Genomic DNA, 23,884 nt, shown 5'->3' with positions numbered 1-23,884 from the left:
CCGAGGGCTTATTTGTTCTAATACAATCCAGAGAGCTACTTAAGAATAAATAAACCTGCCATAAACACATATTCAAATGAATTGCATACAGTGTCTGAAGGATTTCTTCCATTTCCTTATGAAGCACTACAAATGCCTGACAACATTAAAATAAATACCACTTACTAATCAATCTGACCCTACCCATTGTGCTTCTTTGAGTTCAAGTTGCAACCATACTGCAGTCAGTTTCATTGTAAAATATTAAATACGGTACTGGTATGTATAAAAGTCCATTTTTTAAATGTAGTAAACAGCAAGTAATTTAGTATGCTCATGTCGTACAATTCAGACTGCTACCTCACGGTGCCCATTAAATTCTTAAATTTAAACAAAATTATTAAATAAACTAAACAATTTATAACAAATAACGAACAACAACCAACTGATATTAACCACGAAAACCACGAAGAAATGAAATATGTAAATATGCACATGGCCATGAATCAGGAGGAAATGAGTTTGGGGGTCACATGATCAATGATGGACGAATAACATCAACCATCAAAACTTCCTTTTATTTATTTACTTTTTTTCATTTTTGTACTGAAGACTATTCAACCAAAGAATTTCTTGCTGAGAGACCTCGACGGTTCCGTGACATGACATGACATGACATGACGTGAGGGGTGGGGATGGCCAATGTGAATGCCACCATTTGAAATGCGTTGCTGAAGGTTTTGACGAGACGGGACGTGTTGTGACGTGATGGGACGGCTAATGTGATAGTTTTGATGGTCGTAAGTCTAGATTCAAGTGTCAGGAAGTCTTTTCTGAAAGTATTAGTATGGAGTGTAGCTATGTACGGAATTGAAACATGAACAATAAATAGTTTAGACAAGAAGTGAATAGAAGCTTTCGAAATGTGGTGTTACAGAAGAATGTCGAAGATTAGATGCGTAGCTCACGTAACTAATGAGGAGGTACTGAACAGAATTGGGGAGAAGAGGAATTTGTGACACAACTTCAGTAGAAGAAGGGATCGGTTGGTAGGACATGTTGTATGGCATTAAGGGACCACCAATTTAGTACTGGAGGCCAGCGTGAAGGGTAAAAATGGTAGAGGGAGACCAAGACATGAATACACTATGTGGGTTCCGAAGGATGTAGGTTGCAGTGATTACTTGGAGATAAAGAAGCTTCTAAAGGATAGAGTAGCATGGAGAGCTGCATCAAACCAGTTTCTTGACTAAAGACCACAACAACAACAAGCCTTTTGACAATTAAACAAAGAACTGCATAGACATTAGTAAAAAGCTTCAGTCCCCATTAAAATTTTTATGTTTTGTTATTTAGAAACATAAACTTATTTTTCTGTACTTTCTGTGGGTTGATAAAACAGCACCAAGGCATATCCGTCTAGTGGTGGTGTTGGTCGATGGCTAGTTGTCGACTTTGCAGTAAGGTTCGTCGATCTCACAGAGATTGTAATGTATGTCTTTGGTCGATCAGTGTTTGTAGCTGTATCTTTGTTGATAGATTTGTTATTGTGTGGCTAACCTAACAAAAACATTATAGAATTTGTTTACATCAGTTTATCGTGTAAACAGTTTACCGTAGTTTGACTTAAATTAAACATAGCACAATGGCAGTTCCACCAGCAGCGTTGGTGAACCGAAATAAGAAACATTTTATGGGTGTACCTGCTCCTCTTGGATATGTTGCTGGTGTTGGACGAGGGTGAGTTATTTTCTTTTGATTTATGGTTATGGAATTGATATATAATCACGCGAAGCTAAATTGTTTGGAAGATTAACTGCAATCTTTAAATTCTGTTTGCAGCACTCTTTAATGTAGTGACTCAAACCGTATGTCGGTGGTGCTTTAATAGGCTATATAGAAACCCGTTTTTCTGATTTCAGTGCAACTGGCTTCACGACACGTTCTGATATCGGTCCTGCCCGTGATGCAAATGATGTGTCGTAAGTAATATCACAGATTCCATACGTTCACCTAAGTATATAACACACAACATTGTCTACACGTCTTGGATTCTTGCTCATTGTACGTATATGGTTATAACAGTGCCTCTACTTCCATAATGTTATGCCTATATGATTTATTTCATGAAGCGGTTGAAGTACTTAAATATTCTACTCCTAGAAACTAGCTAATACTGTCATGAAACTATTGATAATACCAAGTATAAACTTATTGAAACATATGTACTACCAGACACGATTCATAAGCCACCACCACCTTTGCTTCAGCATTTGTATGTGAAGATGTATTTCGTCATCAGCTGGCTGGCTTGTTTTAATATAGGGTTAACATTAGAGAGTGGGTCCATCATAAATTTTTTAGCAATTTTTATATTTCAAAGTTTTATACTTCAATGTTGCGTAACTCACTGCCTGTTGTTCAAATCACAGTGAATTAAGAGTGGGATTGCGATTGCTAATCTTAGGAAAGCAGCAATTGGCAGTCTGAAGTTTTTGTCATGTTTTGAAATAAGTATTTCCTCATCCAACGTGAAAGACAGAGTGAAAATAATATGATTGTGGTATAATTTGATCCCACATCCTCTTGCTTTCCAGCCACACAGTGTACCACTAGACCACCACACCAGATTCAAATCAGATCCTGCTTGCTGCATCCTCCAGACAGTGCTGCTGTCTTGAATTGTTCCAGCTGTTCTCTAGGTGGCAGTGGAATCGTTTTCACAACTCAACCTTCATTCATCATAATTCAGACAATTTGTATGAAATATTTATTAATTAAAATCTTCCTTGTGTACTAGTGTATCTGTTGGTTAAAACAAGGTCAAAGCCTATACAGCAGTTCCTGAGATTATCCTATGTATACTGATGGATGGTAGCAGAAAACTTCATTGTTGTTGTTGTGGTCTTCAGTCCAGAGACTGGTTTGATGCAGCTCTCCATGCTACTCTATCCTGTGCAAGCTTCTTCATCTCCCACCATCTGCAACCTACATCCTTCTGAATCTGTTTAGTATATTCATCTCTTGGTCTCCCTCTACGAATTTTGCCCTCCACACTGCTCTCCAATACAAGTTTGGTAATCCTTTGATGCCTCAGAATATGTCCTACCAACCGATCCCTTCTTCTAGTCAAGTTGTGCCACAAATTTCTCTTCTCTCTAATTCTGTTCAGGACCTCCTCATTAGTTATGTGATCTACCCATCTAATCTTTAGCATTCTTCTATAGCACCACATTTTGAAAGTTTCTATTCTCTTCGTGTCTAAAATATTTATCGTCCACGTTTCACTTCCATACATGGCTGCACTCCGTACAAATACTTTCAGAAACGACTTCCTGACACTTAAATCTATACTCGATGTTAACAAATTTCTCTTCTTCAGAAACGTTTTCCTTGCCATTGCCAGTCTACATTTTATATCCTCTCTACTTCGACCATCATCAATTATTTTGCTCCCCAAATAGCAAAACTCCTTTACTACTTTAAGTGTCTCATTTCCTAATCTAATTCCCTCAGCATCACCCAACTTAATTCGACTACATTCCATTATCCTCATTTTGCTTATGTTTATGTTCATCTTATATCCTCCTTTCAAGACACTATCCATTCCATTCAACTGCTCTTCCAAGTTCTTTGCTGTCTCTGACAGAATTACAATGTCATCGGCGAACCTCAAAGTTTTTATTTCTTCTTCGTGGATTTTAATTCCTACTCCGAATTTTTCTTTTGCTTCCTTCACTGCTTGCTCAATATACAGATTGAATAACATGGGGATAGGCTACAACCCTGCCTCACTCCCTTCCCAACCACTGCTTCCCTTCCCAGGCCCCTCAACTCCTGTAACTGCCATCTGGTTTCTGTACAAATTGTAAATAGCCTTTTACTCCCTGTATTTAATCATCCTGCATTTGACATCCCTTTGGATGAAGGCCTTCTCTAGACTTTCCATGAATTATGGTCTTCAGCTGTATGCAGTCATGTTAATTTCAGTTTTTCTTTTTTTCTGATCTCATATACCCACCTTTCATTTGGTGTTGTCACAGTCTTCTTCGTTGTGATTGAATCCAGTGAAGAACTTTCGGAAATACGGAAGCGTCCGATCCCGCCCGTCTGCTTTGACCCATGACGTCACAAATTTGGCGGAAACAAAAACAAACACACACACTTTCCACAAGAAGCCTAATGACACTAACGGGACAAGCACGGGAAATGGGGTGTTTTGGGTGGGGGGGGGGCAAACTAAATATAAACAAATTTAGATGCCTTGCGTAGCTACAACGTGTAAGTGAAGGCAGCCATACATGAATACCCACCCACCTCCCCAGGGGTCGTAACCCCTGCAACCCATAGAAGATAAAGATGCTTCAATAGCTGATTAGTGTTTTTTGTCTTAAAAAAAAAAAAATCTCACGGGATAGAACGAACAGATCAGAAAGATAAATATAATAAACTAAAACAGAAATTGGAGGAAACATAATTAAAATAAGTAATAAGCGTTTTTAAATTAAAAAGAAATCTCACGAGATAGAACGAATAGATCAGAAAAGTAAACAAAACAAGATAAAACGGAACTGGAGACAGCCACACTCAAACCAAACTCCGCGCCGTCATGACGTCACACCCGACAACACCCTTACGTCACGGGTCAAAAGCGACGCGTGGGATCGGACGCTTCTGTCGACCCGAACTTTCTTGTCCGTCTCCCACCATCTTCCTGGCTACGTGACCTGTCCATCTCTGTTTCTGCTTTTAATATGCATTAAAATAATATTACGTCTACCACTCGTGCCTGCATCCTGATTTTTGTTTTTTTTTTCTCTCTCTCTCCTAGTAGTTATCCAACTTGCCTCTCTCCACTGCTTTCTGAGCAACTGTTGATTACTTCATGTTTCTCAATTTAAAAGCCAATTTTCAACTGTCGTAAGTCTAAAGTGAGATACAAATGGATTGTGAACTTACCTTTTCACCAGTGTTGACAGTTTAGATTTGAAAAACTTGCAAAGTTACTTTTAATATTTCATTTGTTTGATTTAATTTAGTATTTTCCCTACTGATTCGATGGAAGCCATTAAGAATTAACTGGGCATGATCCAAACCACGTTGTAGACACACAAAATGTCCCTGACAACAAACACACTGGTCCTTCTCAAGAACAGCAGAAATTATACATTGTACTCCAGTATGAAGTCAGAGATGTCAAACTGTACAAAGCCACTGATTATTTTGTGATATTCTCATGCACATTGGGCCTCACTCAAATAACAGGAATATTGTTAGCTACCATCAATCAGGTTCCACCATCTGCACCTATAAGACTCTCAAAATGCACAGGCCAGGTTCTGCAATCTGGAAGTGCCACGTTGATTCACAATTAAGTCTCTGCAAGACTGCAAACCAGTGATTAATGTCAAGATGCACATTGCCAGGAAAAAAAAAATAGTTTTACAATCAATTTTATTTAATATTAAACTAACTTCTTCACCATATTCAAAGATAATTTATAACGGACATTTATCTTTTATTACAAACCCTGATGTAAAATTTATATTGTAGCAAAATAAGCCTTGATTCAAGTCCATCACTGTGGATCAGAATAATAAAATTACATAAATACATTACGTATGTAACTTAAATACACTAGTATTTTGTAAGGAATCCATTATTCCATAACACAGCTTGCTATCTTCCACCCTGTAAGATTACTAAACATTCGTGCTCTTCTTCGGAATTGGAATACCAAGCTTTTTGAGTTCTCTTCTTGGATTTTGTCAAGTGTTTTAGCTTTTGAGCAATTAATTCTCCACAGAAATGTCACAGTTTGTATTGGCTGCAACAATATCTGTCCCAGCTGATCAAAACTTTATAAAGTTAAAGACCTAGAAAATTTATTTTTGCTAAAAGCAGGCAGGATTAATACTTGATTGTTCCATCTTGAATTTTCCAGTTTTACCACATTATTCCAGGCAAATGTCATAGTAGTGCCCATCAGTCTTTCCATTTACTAGTAATCTGAAAACAATATCTTGCATAGACATTATTATTAGTATTATTGCTATTACTATTGCTGTTATTTTTATTGTTGTCTTTATTAAGTACCCTTTGTATTTTCTATTATTTATTTGGTGTATAACATTATTTACTCTTTGTATCAAATATGAAATTAAGTAATTCGAAACTGGCTTGTCACAAAGGCTTGTTGTACCTTTCCTTTTCAGTTGTTATATATCTCACATAGCTTTTTTCATTTGTTTCTTGCAAGTTTCTTATATAGTATTGATAACAAATAAATCATACAAGCTACTCACTGTACAAGAAATTGAACAAAGACCCCCTTTTTGCTTTTATCCGAAAATGAAGGCAGAGATACAGTTTAGAATGAACCTCAGTCGCATCTAATTCAGTCACAATCCCCACTAAAAACATTTATGTCTTATAATGTGCAAAACAGTTTGAAGTAGAATACATGGTAAAATATTGACATGATACTGGTTTTATGGAATCACATCTCAATTAAAATCGTGTTTTAGCAGAGACACTGTTTTCAGGGATTCGTACATTTTGCAGCTGACTGCTGTTCTTCAACAGAAGTTGATCAGTAGTAACACAGAGCAATTGCACATCCAGCTTACCGTGACATGGAAATAACCTTTCGAATTAGGTGGTGTACTTTAGTGTTCACTGTCATTTAACTTGCTTGTTACAAAATTAAGGGTTGTGCCATATAAATGCACACATGAATCAATCAATGTAATTATTTTTGTAACACTTTTTGCTAATCATTGCACAAGTAAAATGTTTCTGGTAGAAAAGTGTCCTGCATGTACATTTTTTCCCCATCTGGATTTCTTTAAAATGATTTCTTAAGATGCTTTTAACACAAAAAGCCTATTGTCGGGACAGTATTATGGCTGCATTGGTGCAAAAAGATTTTATGAAAATTGAGCTTTCCTTCACTCTGTATGAGTGTTGATTAGATGATTAAGTGTCAGATGGGAGGAGGTGAAAAACAAGATTATTTTTTTTTTTTTTTAAAAGAACTTTAGTGATGTGTGAAATTGTCTTCTCTTTCTGGAGGGAGATGGAGATGCACTGAATAATGTGCCATATATTTTGCAGAGATGATCGGCACGCTCCACCTAGTAAAAGAAAAAAAGGGCATCAGAAAGAGGAAGAAGAAGATGATGATGAGGATTTAAATGATTCCAATTATGATGAGGTAAGTAGAGGTCTGAATTTTGATTTTGTTCATAGCAATGAATTGTGATACTGATCTTGCATTACTTTTTTAATAATGCACGAAGCTAATTCTGTTCAAAAAAAGCTTTTAGGTTATTATTTAAAGAAGAATCTGTTGTTGTATTGTGTCCATGACTTACCAGCTTTCGCCAAATTATTCTGCAGATGGTATTTATTTATGGACTTTAAAGCATACCGTGTCTCTGTAAATGAAAAGTTGCTACCAAAATTATCATGCATATTCCTTAAGAATAGTCCCTTGTTTTGGGAGGCTGAACTGATGTGGAGTTTAAAGTAGAATCAGCACTGCCTGGTGGAACATGCGGGGACTAAGAGGCAACAGTTTGTTGCGAAAGCTTGAATTTTGTGTGTGTGTTTGTGTTCGTTTGTGTGTCTGTCGACCTGCCAGCACTTTCATTTGGTAAGTCAAATCATCTTTGTTTTTAGGTATATTTTTCCTTCATGGAATGTTTCCTTCTATTATATATATATATATATATATATATATATATATATATATATATCCACACATATACAGACACAAGCAGACATATTTAAAGACAAACTCTTTGTCTTTGTGTGTATATATATATATATATATATATATATATATATATATACTTAAAAACAAAGATAATGTGACTTACCAAATGAAAGTGCTGGCAGGTCGACAGACACACAAACGAACACAAACATACACACAAAATTCAAGCTTTCACAACAAACTGTTGCCTCATCAGGAAAGAGGGAAGGAGAGGGACAGACGAAAGGATGTGGGTTTTAAGGGAGAGGGTAAGGAGTCATTCCAGTCCCGGGAGCGGAAAGACTTACCTTAGGGGGAAAAAAGGACGGGTATATACTCGCACACACACACATATCCATCCACACATATACAGACACAAGCAGACATATTTAAAGACAAAGAGTTTGGGCAGAGATGTCAGTCGAGGCAGAAGTGCAGAGGCAAAGATGTTGTTGAATGACAGGTGAGGTATGAGTGGCGGCAACTTGAAATTAGCGGAGATTGAGGCCTGGTGGATAACGGGAAGAGAGGATATATTGAAGAGCAAGTTCCCATCTCCGGAGTTCGGATAGGTTGGTGTTAGTAGGAAGTATCCAGATAACCCGGACGGTGTAACACTGCGCCAAGATGTGCTGGTCGTGCACCAAGGCATGTTTAGCCACAGGGTGATCCTCATTACCAACAAACACTGTCTGCCTGTGTCCATTCATGCGAATGGACAGTTTGTTGCTGGTCATTCCCACATAGAATGCATCACAGTGTAGGCAGGTCAGTTGGTAGATCACATGGGTGCTTTCACACGTGGCTCTGCCTTTGATTGTGTACACCTTCCGGGTTACAGGACTGGAGTAGGTGGTGGTGGGAGGGTGCATGGGACAGGTTTTACACCAGGGGCGGTTACAAGGGTAGGAGCCAGAGGGTAGGGAAGGTGGTTTGGGGATTTCATAGGGATGAACTAAGAGGTTACGAAGGTTAGGTGGACGGCGGAAAGACACTCTTGGTGGAGTGGGGAGGATTTCATGAAGGATGGATCTCATTTCAGGGCAGGATTTGAGGAAGTCGTATCCCTGCTGGAGAGCCACATTCAGAATCTGATCCAGTCCCGGAAAGTATCCTGTCACAAGTGGGGCACTTTTGTGGTTCTTCCGTGGGAGGTTCTGGGTTTGAGAGGATGAGGAAGTGGCTCTGATTATTTGCTTCTGTACCAGGTCGGGAGGGTAGTTGCGGGATGCGAAAGCTGTTGTCAGGTTGTTGGTGTAATGCTTCAGGGATTCCGGACTGGAGCAGATTCGTTTGCCACGAAGACCTAGGCTGTAGGGAAGGGACCGTTTGATGTGGAATGGGTGGCAGCTGTCGTAATGGAGGTACTGTTGCTTGTTGGTGGGTTTGATGTGGACGGACGTGTGAAGCTGGCCATTGGACAGGTGAAGGTCAACATCAAGGAAAGTGGCATGGGATTTGGAGTAGGACCAGGTGAATCTGATGGAACCAAAGGAGTTGAGGTTGGAGAGGAAATTCTGGAGTTCTTCTTCACTGTGAGTCCAGATCATGAAGATGTCATCAATAAATCTGTACCAAACTTTGGGTTGGCAGGCCTGGGTAACCAAGAAGGCTTCCTCTAAGCGACCCATGAATAGGTTGGCGTACGAGGGGGCCATCCTGGTACCCATGGCTGTTCCCTTTAATTGTTGGTATGTCTGGTTTTCAAAAGTGAAGAAGTTGTGGGTCAGGATGAAGCTGGCTAAGGTAATGAGGAAAGAGGTTTTAGGTAGGGTGGCAGGTGATCGGCGTGAAAGGAAGTGCTCCATCGCAGCGAGGCCCTGGACGTGCGGGATATTTGTGTATAAGGAAGTGGCATCAATGGTTACAAGGATGGTTTCTGGGGGTAACGGATTGGGTAAGGATTCCAGGTGTTCGAGAAAGTGGTTGGTGTCTTTGATGAAGGATGGGAGACTGCATGTAATGGGTTGAAGGTGTTGATCTACGTAGGCAGAGATACGTTCTGTGGGGGCTTGGTAACCAGCTACAATGGGGCGGCCGGGATGATTGGGTTTGTGAATTTTAGGAAGAAGGTAGAAGGTAGGGGTGCGGGGTATCGGTGGGGTCAGGAGGTTGATGGAGTCAGGTGAAAGGTTTTGTAGGGGGCCTAAGGTTCTGAGGATTCCTTGAAGCTCTGCCTGGACATCAGGAATGGGATTACCTTGGCAAACTTTGTATGTGGTGTTGTCTGAAAGCTGACGCAGTCCCTCAGCCACATACTCCCGACGATCAAGTACCACGGTCGTGGAGCCCTTGTCCGCCGGAAGAATGACGATGGACCGGTCAGCCTTCAGATCACGGATAGCCTGGGCTTCAGCAGTGGTGATGTTGGGAGTAGGATTAAGGTTTTTTAAGAAGGATTGAGAGGCAAGGCTGGAAGTCAGAAATTCCTGGAAGGTTTGGAGAGGGTGATTTTGAGGAAGAGGAGGTGGGTCCCGCTGTGAGGGAGGACGGAACTGTTCCAGGCAGGGTTCAATTTGGATAGTGTCTTGGGGAGTTGGATCATTAGGGGTAGGATTAGGATCATTTTTCTTCGTGGCAAAGTGATACTTCCAGCAGAGAGTACGAGTGTAGGACAGTAAATCTTTGACGAGGGCTGTTTGGTTGAATCTGGGAGTGGGGCTGAAGGTGAGGCCTTTGGATAGGACAGAGGTTTCGGATTGGGAGAGAGGTTTGGAGGAAAGGTTAACTACTGAATTAGGGTGTTGTGGTGCCAGATCGTGTTGATCGGAATTTTGAGGTTTTGGAGGGAGTGGAGCTGGAAGTGGGAGATTGAGTAGATGGGAGAGACTGGGTTTGTGTGCAATGAGAGGTGGTTGAGGTTTGCTGGAAAGGTTGTGAAGGGTGAGTGAGTTGCCTTTCCGGAGGTGGGAAACCAGGAGATTGGATAGTTTAGAACAGCATGCCACCCTTCACCTCAAAAAACTATCCATTCTCCGTCACAGCGGGACCCACCTAATCTTCCTCAAAATCCCCCTCTCCAAACCTTCCAGGAATTTCTGACTTCCAGCCTTGCCTCTCAATCCTTCTTTAAAAACCTTAATCCTACTCCCAACATCACCACTGCTGAAGCCCAGGCTATCCGTGATCTGAAGGCTGACCGGTCCATCGTCATTCTTCCGGCGGACAAGGGCTCCACGACCGTGGTACTTGATCGTCGGGAGTATGTGGCTGAGGGACTGCGTCAGCTTTCAGACAACACCACATACAAAGTTTGCCAAGGTAATCCCATTCCTGATGTCCAGGCAGAGCTTCAAGGAATCCTCAGAACCTTAGGCCCCCTACAAAACCTTTCACCTGACTCCATCAACCTCCTGACCCCACCGATACCCCGCACCCCTACCTTCTACCTTCTTCCTAAAATTCACAAACCCAATCATCCCGGCCGCCCCATTGTAGCTGGTTACCAAGCCCCCACAGAACGTATCTCTGCCTACGTAGATCAACACCTTCAACCCATTACATGCAGTCTCCCATCCTTCATCAAAGACACCAACCACTTTCTCGAACACCTGGAATCCTTACCCAATCCGTTACCCCCAGAAACCATCCTTGTAACCATTGATGCCACTTCCTTATACACAAATATCCCGCACGTCCAGGGCCTCGCTGCGATGGAGCACTTCCTTTCACGCCGATCACCTGCCACCCTACCTAAAACCTCTTTCCTCATTACCTTAGCCAGCTTCATCCTGACCCACAACTTCTTCACTTTTGAAAACCGGACATACCAACAATTAAAGGGAACAGCCATGGGTACCAGGATGGCCCCCTCGTACGCCAACCTATTCATGGGTCGCTTAGAGGAAGCCTTCTTGGTTACCCAGGCCTGCCAACCCAAAGTTTGGTACAGATTTATTGATGACATCTTCATGATCTGGACTCACAGTGAAGAAGAACTCCAGAATTTCCTCTCCAACCTCAACTCCTTTGGTTCCATCAGATTCACCTGGTCCTACTCCAAATCCCATGCCACTTTCCTTGATGTTGACCTTCACCTGTCCAATGGCCAGCTTCACACGTCCGTCCACATCAAACCCACCAACAAGCAACAGTACCTCCATTACGACAGCTGCCACCCATTCCACATCAAACGGTCCCTTCCCTACAGCCTAGGTCTTCGTGGCAAACGAATCTGCTCCAGTCCGGAATCCCTGAAGCATTACACCAACAACCTGACAACAGCTTTCGCATCCCGCAACTACCCTCCCGACCTGGTACAGAAGCAAATAATCAGAGCCACTTCCTCATCCTCTCAAACCCAGAACCTCCCACGGAAGAACCACAAAAGTGCCCCACTTGTGACAGGATACTTTCCGGGACTGGATCAGATTCTGAATGTGGCTCTCCAGCAGGGATACGACTTCCTCAAATCCTGCCCTGAAATGAGATCCATCCTTCATGAAATCCTCCCCACTCCACCAAGAGTGTCTTTCTGCCGTCCACCTAACCTTCGTAACCTCTTAGTTCATCCCTATGAAATCCCCAAACCACCTTCCCTACCCTCTGGCTCCTACCCTTGTAACCGCCCCCGGTGTAAAATCTGTCCCATGCACCCTCCCACCACCACCTACTCCAGTCCTGTAACCCGGAAGGTGTACACAATCAAAGGCAGAGCCACGTGTGAAAGCACCCACGTGATCTACCAACTGACCTGCCTACACTGTGATGCATTCTATGTGGGAATGACCAGCAACAAACTGTCCATTCGCATGAATGGACACAGGCAGACAGTGTTTGTTGGTAATGAGGATCACCCTGTGGCTAAACATGCCTTGGTGCACGACCAGCACATCTTGGCGCAGTGTTACACCGTCCGGGTTATCTGGATACTTCCTACTAACACCAACCTATCCGAACTCCGGAGATGGGAACTTGCTCTTCAATATATCCTCTCTTCCCGTTATCCACCAGGCCTCAATCTCCGCTAATTTCAAGTTGCCGCCACTCATACCTCACCTGTCATTCAACAACATCTTTGCCTCTGCACTTCTGCCTCGACTGACATCTCTGCCCAAACTCTTTGTCTTTAAATATGTCTGCTTGTGTCTGTATATGTGTGGATGGATATGTGTGTGTGTGCGAGTATATACCCGTCCTTTTTTCCCCCTAAGGTAAGTCTTTCCGCTCCCGGGACTGGAATGACTCCTTACCCTCTCCCTTAAAACCCACATCCTTTCGTCTGTCCCTCTCCTTCCCTCTTTCCTGATGAGGCAACAGTTTGTTGTGAAAGCTTGAATTTTGTGTGTATGTTTGTGTTCGTTTGTGTGTCTGTCGACCTGCCAGCACTTTCATTTGGTAAGTCACATTATCTATGTTTTTAAGTATATTTTTCCTTCGTGGAATGTTTCCTTCTATTATAACCATATATATATAAACAAGTACAGCTCTTATGGTATGTGTATATATATATATAGGGAAACATACCACGTGGGAAAAATATATCTAAAACAAAGATTATGTGACTTACCGAACGAAAGCGCTGGCTGGTCGATAGGTGTGTGTGTGTGTGTGTGTGTGTTGGTGGCTTGGTGGGTGGGTGGGTGTGTGGTTTTTTTTTTTTTTTGTTTTGTTTCTGAAGAAGGCTTTGGCCGAAAGCTCATGTGTAACGGTCATTTCATTGTGTCAAGTTTACAGTGAGTACAAGTCTACCCTTTTTGTAATATTGTTGATATTCCAACCAGGACTTTCGATTGTTTATTTTACCAGTAAACTTGTTTTTAAATTGTGGCCCAAAAACTTGTTACAGGATTTAAAACTTAAAAAAAAAAAAACAAGTACAGCTCTTCTAGAATGTACTAATGCATGCACTGTCAACATACATCAAACAGCTTATGAATTTGAGCATGTTGAATGAAATGTGACATTCAACTTGGAGTATGGCAACTCTGCTCCAAACTTTCATGATTTCCATCCAAAATACCAATCCTTGAAGTACTATTGAATAGAGTTTAAGATGGTGAATGGTGACTCCACGGTGCATAGATTTACGTAGAGTTTTCCACCTCAGCAACCCTAAAATCATGCTCTACATTGAACATGGATGTACAGGGGTACTGACTTCCCCTTATTGCATGATGGACTGTTTGAACTGCCTTCCTTGTCACATGGTTGTCTAAGACCAACCTTTGAGTCACATACTGAACTTGAGGAATAGCTCTTGTTGAAGAGTTGTGTTTGGTATTTAATATCCTGGCATTCAATATGATTTTATTTACTGCCCTGTGTTAGTAGATCTTATGACACTGCAGTCAAAAGAGTCACTTACTCACAGTGATTTGATTTAATATATGCTTTACAGTGTTTTGTTTTTATACTGTGTTACAGTTTTCAGGTTATGGTGGGTCCTTATTTAGTAAAGATCCATATGACAAAGATGATGAGGAAGCTGATGCTATTTATGAAGCAATTGACAAGAGAATGGATGAGAAAAGGAAAGAATACCGAGAAAAAAGACTGAAAGGTCTGTACACAGAATTCTTATTTGTGGCTTCTGGGATACCTCGCTATTCAGTGAGATGTAGAGTGTCATCTATTTTGCCAACATATCGAGGGAAGGTTGAAGTCCCCACCAACTGTAACCATATGAGTGGGGCATTTATTTGTTACGAGACTCAAATTTTCTCTGAACTGTTCAGCAACTATATCATACATTGTCATATTGAAAACAACATCCTACTCATGAAGTTTTATTACAAGTAGTTATCAGTGTTTGTTTTTTCACATGTGTTTTGTTTTACTGTTTGCTACATGCAGAATTCTAATAAATGTAACCCTCTAACCCCAAAAGTAACTGGTTTCTTCTGAAATGAATTTTGCGCTTTATAAGTGTTGCATAATATATATGAAATTAAATCAGCATTACCCTTTCACTTGATGTGAGTGTAATAGTTATGATGGTGAACATGAGAGATAAAATTGGAAGAAACCAATTCATTAAATACAATTACAGTTGTTTTTATTATTTATTTCAACAATGTATTAACTTCAAATCTCCAATACACAGAGGAATTGGAGCGCTATCGACAGGAGAGGCCAAAAATTCAGCAGCAGTTCAGTGATTTAAAAAGGGGTTTAGTAAATGTGACTGAGGATGAATGGCGTAATGTTCCTGAAGTAGGAGACGCTCGAAACAGGAAGATGAGAAACCCTCGCTCTGAAAAGTAAGATTTTTTCCTTAATTTAGGTAGTTTAAAGAACAACTACTGTTTTGTAGTTGTGGAATTTGTATGCATATTGATGTAAAATAATTATTACACCAGTTTTGAAAATACCTTGTTTTCTTTATCAGTGGAATTGAACACTTATAATTTAGTTCTCCAATTGACAGATCTGTTATCACATTACAGTGGCTCCAGCAATGAGAACTGTATTTGATTGTTATGCAGATAGCGTATAAGAAGTTATGATGTTTCTTTTGCTGTAGATTTACTCCTCTTCCCGACTCTGTACTTGCACGGAATTTGGGAGGTGAAACAACTACTTCACTGGATCCGAGTAGTGGTATTGCTAGTGCCTTCCCAGGCACAACTACACCAGGATTTTCCACACCAGGTAAGTTCAAGAATTCCATGTAAAAGACATTGATGTATTGCATTAAGTATTTGTGAGTGGTAGTAATCGAAGAGACACTGACAGCTGTGAACGACCTGCATCCCTTTGTGCTTGATGTCTTCCCTGACGGCGATGTCATCTTTATGGTGATGTTATCTTTCAGTGATTTGTGAGTGGACATTGGTGATTGTAATCCCTCCAGGCCTGTGCCTTTTAGTTATCTCTGGTCAAACAGGAAAGCTACAGGTTACCACAAAGCAAACCAGATAGCTGTTATTTGGTGTGCCGAGGTAACTAATTTTACAAGAAGATAGCTGTGAACTACTATAACTTCAGGTTAGGGAGGTTTTCAGGGGCAGCCTGAAAACATTAAATAATAATAGGATTCTCCTGAATTGTCTCATATGTAAGAAATAGCAAATAAAAGTAGTGGGATAGCACCACGTAATCTAGTGAGTTGTTGAAAGTTTCAGAAATGTGTAATTATTAGAAATTCTTGAGTGACCTCCTTTGTTGTTCCCTACATTATATTATACAACTCTCTTCCCTGCATTTGATACAAGACTGTTTTCATGCTTTTTTTTCACAAACCCAAGGTGGCTATCAGTGTAGCTCAGTGATTTTAATGTTTGTATTTGGTATTTAGGAAAATTGAAAATTGTTGAAAGAAGTAGTGTCCAAGACAGTATAAGGATCCTTTGGGGAGGGGAAGAAGGTGTCGTACAAGCCATGGGTTACAAAAATTGTCCTAAACATGCTGAATGAAAGGAGAAAATGTGAAATACCAGTACACCAAGCTGGATATAGGTAGTATAAAAATGTGATCAACAGAGAGATTAAGGAAGCACAAAAAAAAAAAAAAATGGTTTCAAGTAAATGAACGAAAAGGAAAATTCTCTCAAGGAAACTATATGATTGTGAACGGAGTTGCTGGCTTCACTCACCTTAAAGTGAATTGTCAGTACTGCTGATAAGACACATATAAAAGTGCACAGACTATTGTAACTTTCAGAACTACTAGTTCCTTCCTCACAGAGGAATGGGTGAGATTAAAAAGGAAGGACAGGTCACTGAGACTGCAGGATCAAAGGGACATACCTGCTGTGAGGATGAGGAGAGACAAAGCATCATGGGGTCTGAGTGACCTAATCTTCTCTTCCAGTTTTCCTCAATCCAACCCTTCCTCCTTCCCAAGAAAGAAACTGTTAGTTCAAAAAGCGAGAATAGTGTGTATACTTTTAAATATGAGTATGTCAATCAGCAGTATTGCCAGTTCTGAATGCTGGCCAGTAGTTCTATCTCTAATTAAATTTAAACTGATTGTTGAAAACTTAGTAATACAGAACAAGCCTACTGAATAATACATAAAGAGTGGAAGAGGTGTATGGAGGAACTGTGTTATGGGAAAAGTTTGGATGAAAATGTCCTGGAAAATGTAAATGTAGTTTGTGAAGATGAGTTTGACGCTTTTGTATTGAGGGAAGAATTTCACACAGAGTTAAAGGGGCTAAAAGATCATAAAGGTCTGAGTACTCCCACCATCCCTGCCATCACAGGGAATTACTGAAATCACTCATTGTTATTAAACTTCCTGGCAGATTAAAACTGTGTGCCCGACCGAGACTCGAACTCGGGACCTTTGCCTTTCGCGGGCAAGTGCTCTACCAACTGAGCTACCGAAGCACGACTCACGCCCGGTACTCACAGCTTTACTTCTGCCAGTACCTCGTCTCCTACCTTCCAAACTTTACAGAAGCTCTCCTGCAGGAGACGAGGTACTGGCAGAAGTAAAGCTGTGAGTACCGGGCGTGAGTCGTGCTTCGGTAGCTCAGTTGGTAGAGCACTTGCCCGCGAAAGGCAAAGGTCCCGAGTTCGAGTCTCGGTCGGGCACACAGTTTTAATCTGCCAGGAAGTTTCATATCAACGCACACTCCGCTGCAGAGTGAAAATCTCATTCTGGAAACATCCCCCAGGCTGTGGCTAAGCCATGTCTCCGCAATATCCTTTCTTTCAGGAGTGCTAGTTCTGCAAGGTTCGCAGGAGAGCTTCTGTAAAGTTTGGAAGGTAGGAGACGAGGTACTGGCAGAAGTAAAGCTGTGAGTACCGGGCGTGAGTCGTGCTTCGGTAGCTCAGTTGGTAGAGCACTTGCCCGCGAAAGGCAAAGGTCCCGAGTTCGAGTCTCGGTCGGGCACACAGTTTTAACTGCCAGGAAGTTTCATATCAACGCACACTCCGCTGCAGAGTGAAAATCTCATTCTGGAAACATCCCCCAGGCTGTGGCTAAGCCATGTCTCCGCAATATCCTTTCTTTCAGGAGTGCTAGTTCTGCAAGGTTCGCAGGAGAGCTTCTGTAAAGTTTGGAAGGTAGGAGACGAGGTACTGGCAGAAGTAAAGCTGTGAGTACCGGGCGTGAGTCGTGCTTCGGTAGCTCAGTTGGTAGAGCACTTGCCCGCGAAAGGCAAAGGTCCCGAGTTCGAGTCTCGGTCGGGCACACAGTTTTAACTGCCAGGAAGTTTCATATCAGCGCACACTCCGCTGCAGAGTGAAAATCTCATTCTGGAAACATCCCCCAGGCTGTGGCTAAGCCATGTCTCCCCAATATCCTTTCTTTCAGGAGTGCTAGTTCTGCAAGGTTCGCAGGAGAGCATCTGTAAAGTTTGGAAGGTAGGAGACGAGGTACTGGCAGAAGTAAAGCTGTGAGTACCGGGCGTGAGTCGTGCTTCGGTAGCTCAGTTGGTAGAGCACTTGCCCGCGAAAGGCAAAGGTCCCGAGTTCGAGTCTCGGTCGGGCACACAGTTTTAATCTGCCAGGAAGTTTCATATCAGCGCACACTCCGCTGCAGAGTGAAAATCTCATTCTGGAAACATCCCCCAGGCTGTGGCTAAGCCATGTCTCCGCAATATCCTTTCTTTCAGGAGTGCTAGTTCTGCAAGGTTCGCAGGAGAGCTTCTGTAAAGTTTGGAAGGTAGGAGACGAGGTACTGGCAGAAGTAAAGCTGTGAGTACCGGGCGTGAGTCGTGCTTCGGTAGCTCAGTTGGTAGAGCACTTGCCCGCGAAAGGCAAAGGTCCCGAGTTCGAGTCTCGGTCGGGCACACAGTTTTAATCTGCCAGGAAGTTTCATATCAGCGCACACTCCGCTGCAGAGTGAAAATCTCATTCTGGAAACATCCCCCAGGCTGTGGCTAAGCCATGTCTCCGCAATATCCTTTCTTTCAGGAGTGCTAGTTCTGCAAGGTTCGCAGGAGAGCTTCTGTAAAGTTTGGAAGGTAGGAGACGAGGTACTGGCAGAAGTAAAGCTGTGAGTACCGGGCGTGAGTCGTGCTTCGGTAGCTCAGTTGGTAGAGCACTTGCCCGCGAAAGGCAAAGGTCCCGAGTTCGAGTCTCGGTCGGGCACACAGTTTTAATCTGCCAGGAAGTTTCATATCAGCGCACACTCCGCTGCAGAGTGAAAATCTCATTCTGGAAACATCCCCCAGGCTGTGGCTAAGCCATGTCTCCGCAATATCCTTTCTTTCAGGAGTGCTAGTTCTGCAAGGTTCGCAGGAGAGCTTCTGTAAAGTTTGGAAGGTAGGAGACGAGGTACTGGCAGAAGTAAAGCTGTGAGTACCGGGCGTGAGTCGTGCTTCGGTAGCTCAGTTGGTAGAGCACTTGCCCGCGAAAGGCAAAGGTCCCGAGTTCGAGTCTCGGTCGGGCACACAGTTTTAATCTGCCAGGAAGTTTCATATCAGCGCACACTCCGCTGCAGAGTGAAAATCTCATTCTGGAAACATCCCCCAGGCTGTGGCTAAGCCATGTCTCCGCAATATCCTTTCTTTCAGGAGTGCTAGTTCTGCAAGGTTCGCAGGAGAGCTTCTGTAAAGTTTGGAAGGTAGGAGACGAGGTACTGGCAGAAGTAAAGCTGTGAGTACCGGGCGTGAGTCGTGCTTCGGTAGCTCAGTTGGTAGAGCACTTGCCCGCGAAAGGCAAAGGTCCCGAGTTCGAGTCTCGGTCGGGCACACAGTTTTAATCTGCCAGGAAGTTTCATATCAGCGCACACTCCGCTGCAGAGTGAAAATCTCATTCTGGACTCATTGTTATTGTTGTCGTTGCCTTTGTCTTCAGTCTGGAGGCTGGTTTGATGCAGTTCTCCAAGCTAACCTGTCCTGCACAAGCCTCGTTAACTCTGCACAAATACTGCAACCTACATAGAATTGAAGGGGCTAAAAGATCATAAAGGTCCGAGTACTCCCACCATCCCTGCCATCACAGGGAATTACTGAAATCACTCATTGTTATTGTTGTCGTTGCCTTTGTCTTCAGTCTGGAGGCTGGTTTGATGCAGTTCTCCAAGCTAGCCTGTCCTGCACAAGCCTTGTTAACTCTGCACAAATACTGCAACCTACATACATTTGAAGCTGCTTACTGTATTAGTCTCTTGATCCCCCATCCCGCAATTTGTACTTGCCACACATCCTTCTAATATCAGATTGACAAATTTATGATGTCCCATAATGTGCTCTTTCAACTGATTCTTTCTTTTAGTCAAGTTGTGCCATATATTTTTTTCTCTTGAGTTGGATTCAATGCCTCCTCATTTGTTAATTGATCTCCCTGTCTAATATTCAGCATTCTTGTGCACTATTCATATTTCAAAAGCTTCTATATAATCTTTTCTTGTTTGAGCTGGTTATCATTCACACTTCACTCTTTTACAACACTAAAATACACCCAAATATCTTGAGAAAAGACTTTGTCACACCTGAATTTATATTCCATGTGAATGAGTGTCTATTTGTCAGATGTGCATTTCTTGCTTCATTTTCTGTCTTATCTACTTCTGCCATCATAAGTTATTTTGCTGCCCAAATATCAAAATCCATCTACTATTCTTTCTGTCTCATTTCCTAATCTAATCTCCTCAACATCAACTGATTTAATTTGACTACATTGCATTACTCTTGTTTCACTTTTGTTGATGTTACTCTTATATTCTCTTTTCAAGGCACTATCCATTTTGTTTAAACACTCTTCTAAATAATTTGCTGTCTGTGGTCTGTGACAGAATTAAAATGTTGTCAGCAGACCTTAAAGTTTCAGTTTCTTCTCCCACAACTTCAATTTCTTTCCAGATTTCTCCTGTATTTCCTTCACAGTTTGCTCATTGTACATATTGGATGACATCAGTCATAGGCTACAACAGTGTCTCACTCTCTTCTTAATATCTGCTTTCCTTTTATGCCCATCAACTCTTATGACAGGTGTAGTTCCTGTACAAGTTGTGAGCACCTCATATAAGAAAGTTAAAGGCATGTTATTTCAGATGGTTAACAACATGTACATGTACGGTCAAATAATCCACCTTTTTGAGCAGACACTTGCTATGGATTCTGAAGACCATCAATACAAAAGAGTGTGAACTGTACGGAACACTCAGCCTGTACAACATATCTTGAAGATTCTTATTAGGAGTATCTAATACTGTGTTGAACTGAAAGTAAAAGAAAGTTTATACAAATTGACCTGTATGGGTTTTGAAGGGAACATGGAACATAAGAGGCAATATTCATTTTACAATTACTAATTACTGAGAAATGCTCAAAGCACAACAATACTGAGAGAGAGAGAGAGAGAGAGAGAGAGAGAGAGAGAAAGTATGTGATAACATTAACTTGGACATATTGTTGAAAGAGGTGTTGAGTATAGTAATAGACTGTGGAGACAGAATTAAAATCCTGCAGCTCTACAAATATCAGAATCATGGGGGAGGACGAGGAGATTAGTGTTTGAAGTCCTGTCAACAGCGAGATCATTGCAGATGGAGTACAAGCTCGGATTAGGGAAGGATGGTGAAGGAAAGTGGCTGTGCCCTCACAAAGAACCGTCCCAATATTTGCCTTAAGGGATTTAGGGAAATAATAGGAAACCTAAGTCAGAGTAGCTGGACTGCAACTTTCCTTCTCATAATATTAAAAATGTGACAAAGGAATTCTCAGAAACCAGTAGCAGTTGTGTAGTAATAAATGGAGAATGCCTGAAAACAATATATTTTGCAGATGACATTGCCTTATTGAGCAGAAACAAATATGATCTACAGAAGATGCATAACCAGATGAATCAAATTTTAATAGAAAAGTGTGAGAGGAAGATCAACAGAACCAAAACAAAAGTCATGAAGTGCACAAGATGTGAAAAACAGAGCACAAGTGTGCACCTTGAAGGCAAAAGGCTGGAGCAAGTGACCACGTTTAGGTACCTCAGGACCTGTATAACAGTGGATGGTAGAAGTACAATGGCTATTAAAGCTAGAATGAGGGAAAAATAGCGCAATTATTTAGAAAGGAGCACCACTGACGTTAGTGGCTCCTTGACTACATAAAAACTATTCTTAAAGAATCACTATTTCTTAAAGAAATTGTGATTATGGATCTGCAGCAGTTATAGAGTACTTCAAAAAAATTGACTATCTAAGCCAGATTGGTACTCAAACTTGGATTTCCTGCTTATTGTGAGTTATATTTCATACCATAGCAAGTAGTGTCTCACGCTGTGTGGAAATCACGGAATGTAGTGCGAGCACAAGGGAAAGTAGACACCAGGATGCATGGAGATTTGGGCTGCTCGTAGAAGTATGCTTGGATGGCCGAAGGTGTTAAGGTACCCCTCATGATAAACTGGTAATCTAGGCTTGAGTTTCAGTCCGTCACAAGTTTTAATTTGTTCAGAAATATTCGACAGCTGATGCAAAACCATAATTTCAATATGTGAATTCATTCTAAATTAAATGCTGCCGTTAATTGTCAGTACAATGTCTCAAGACACTGCACAGCATATTCTTAAGGAGCTACATTCAGAGAATCTGCACATATTGGACAGAAACTTGGAAGTTGAGGAAGAAGGAAAAGAAAGACAGTAAACTTTTGAGAAGAGGTATTAGAGGAGAACGTTGAAGGTACCATCAACTCAAATGAAGAAATGCTAATAAGAGCAGGAGAGGCAAGAAGCCTACTGAAAATAGTCACTGTTAGGATGATCAATATGGGAAGTCTCATACTCTGCAATTCATTCCAGTTCTCTACTCTGATTGAGGGAATGGTAGAGGGAAGAGGACAGAAAAGATGACCGAGAAGGAGTTGATGGATAAAGTTAACAGTGGCAGTAGATAGGAGAGCCTCGAGAGAGTAGCATCAAATAGGGAGGAAGGAACTGCTGGGTTGAAGAGAAAAATAAAATTAGGAGATTCTTCTGCTTCCGTGGTTATGGTAGCTAGTTGTGGAAACAAAAGCAAAGACTAAATATGTTCTCTTGAAAATGGAAGTTTATACATGTACCCAACTATTGTTGCAGAAACAGTGGTTCAACAGGGTGTCCAGTGCTTCTTTCAGTATGTGAATTGTACTGTTAAGACTGTGTTGGTGACTATCTCTAATACCTTACATGAACACCTGTATTTGGATGAACTGCAGTTAATCAGTATGGGATTGTTTAAAACAGAAATGGACTGATGACCTCAGCAGTTTGGTCCCATTAGATCTTACCACTGCCTGAAGCAGAAATAGAAGACCGTGTTAGCAGTTCTGTTGACAGATGTTGTAGTGTTTTAATTCTGACAGTAAATATTCAACATTATCGTTGGTTGCTGTCCATGGGCCGTATCAATGTGATCCAGAGACATCAGCAGTGATGGAACTGGACCCTCTCCAATATTGTAACAGGAGAGGAAAAGTGACTGAAAGAAAAAGATACATTGTCTTTGCTCCGCGTGGTTATAGAACTGCTATCACACTTGAATAAAATAGGTCAGTAGTCACAAGTTGGTATTAATGTGCATGCTCAAAGGACAGTCCAAATACTGGTATTTCTCAAAGCCATCCACTTATAACACTTAACTAGACCCATGTGATTTGTTTCGTATCACAAACATTAAAGTAACTCTTGTGGATATTATTTTAAGCTCCTGAAAAGTGTCCATCCACCTTTTAAACAGCAGTAAACAGTTTTTTCCAAGTTTACCTGCTATGAAAACTCTTCCAAGTGGTTTGACAAGGCATAGCAGGTAATCCAACTTGAAAGAGGTGCATTTGAGATGATATGAAAACGAGTTTTTGGAACAGTAGAAATTTTATTCCTTTCAAAAATTTTCTGAGCGAACATGACATAGCGGAATTTAAGGAAAAACTGATGGAGTAATAGGATGTTCCCGTATGCCCAGTTTGGTAAATTCTGTCATGTTTACATGCTTTGCTGCACACCTGTACATTACACAAGCATAAAGAGTACTGTAAATGTTGCCCCTGCACCAAATTCATATTCTTGAGGAGAAAAAACCTTGTTTCACAAAGCGCCTAGCATCCAGCCCACGTTGGTCTATCGATTACTCATATGATTTTGAAACGCATACCTGTTGGTTTTTGAACACACTCTGTAAGTTGATTTCTGAATGAATCATAAGTTAATTTTTGAATATGTGCATAGTGTACATGATGTCTGTCAGGGGACTCCTCCTTGCATCTAGAAATAAACTTTCCTGCAAGCAAAAGGGGGCTGAGCTATACAACCTGAGCGGAATAAAGCCGA

At 41.4% G+C, this 23,884-nt stretch overlaps 1 protein-coding gene across 1 annotated transcript in view; it reads left to right on the top strand.

The window, feature by feature from the left end:
* The first annotated feature begins 1,491 nt into the window (after window positions 1-1,491).
* Window positions 1,492-23,884, top strand: part of LOC126187930 (pre-mRNA-processing factor 6) — a 75,218-nt gene continuing 52,825 nt past the window's right edge. Inside the window, exons 1-6 of the mRNA XM_049929292.1 lie at window positions 1,492-1,719; window positions 1,902-1,961; window positions 7,096-7,195; window positions 14,105-14,240; window positions 14,784-14,940; window positions 15,204-15,331. Of these exons, the coding sequence (XP_049785249.1) occupies window positions 1,625-1,719; window positions 1,902-1,961; window positions 7,096-7,195; window positions 14,105-14,240; window positions 14,784-14,940; window positions 15,204-15,331 (676 nt within the window). The 5' untranslated portion in view covers window positions 1,492-1,624. The remainder of the gene's footprint in view (window positions 1,720-1,901; window positions 1,962-7,095; window positions 7,196-14,104; window positions 14,241-14,783; window positions 14,941-15,203; window positions 15,332-23,884) is intronic.

Source organism: Schistocerca cancellata, chromosome 5, assembly GCF_023864275.1.
Source record: "Schistocerca cancellata isolate TAMUIC-IGC-003103 chromosome 5, iqSchCanc2.1, whole genome shotgun sequence".
NCBI lineage: Eukaryota > Metazoa > Arthropoda > Insecta > Orthoptera > Acrididae > Schistocerca > Schistocerca cancellata.
This window is presented reverse-complemented; position numbering and strand designations above follow the sequence as displayed.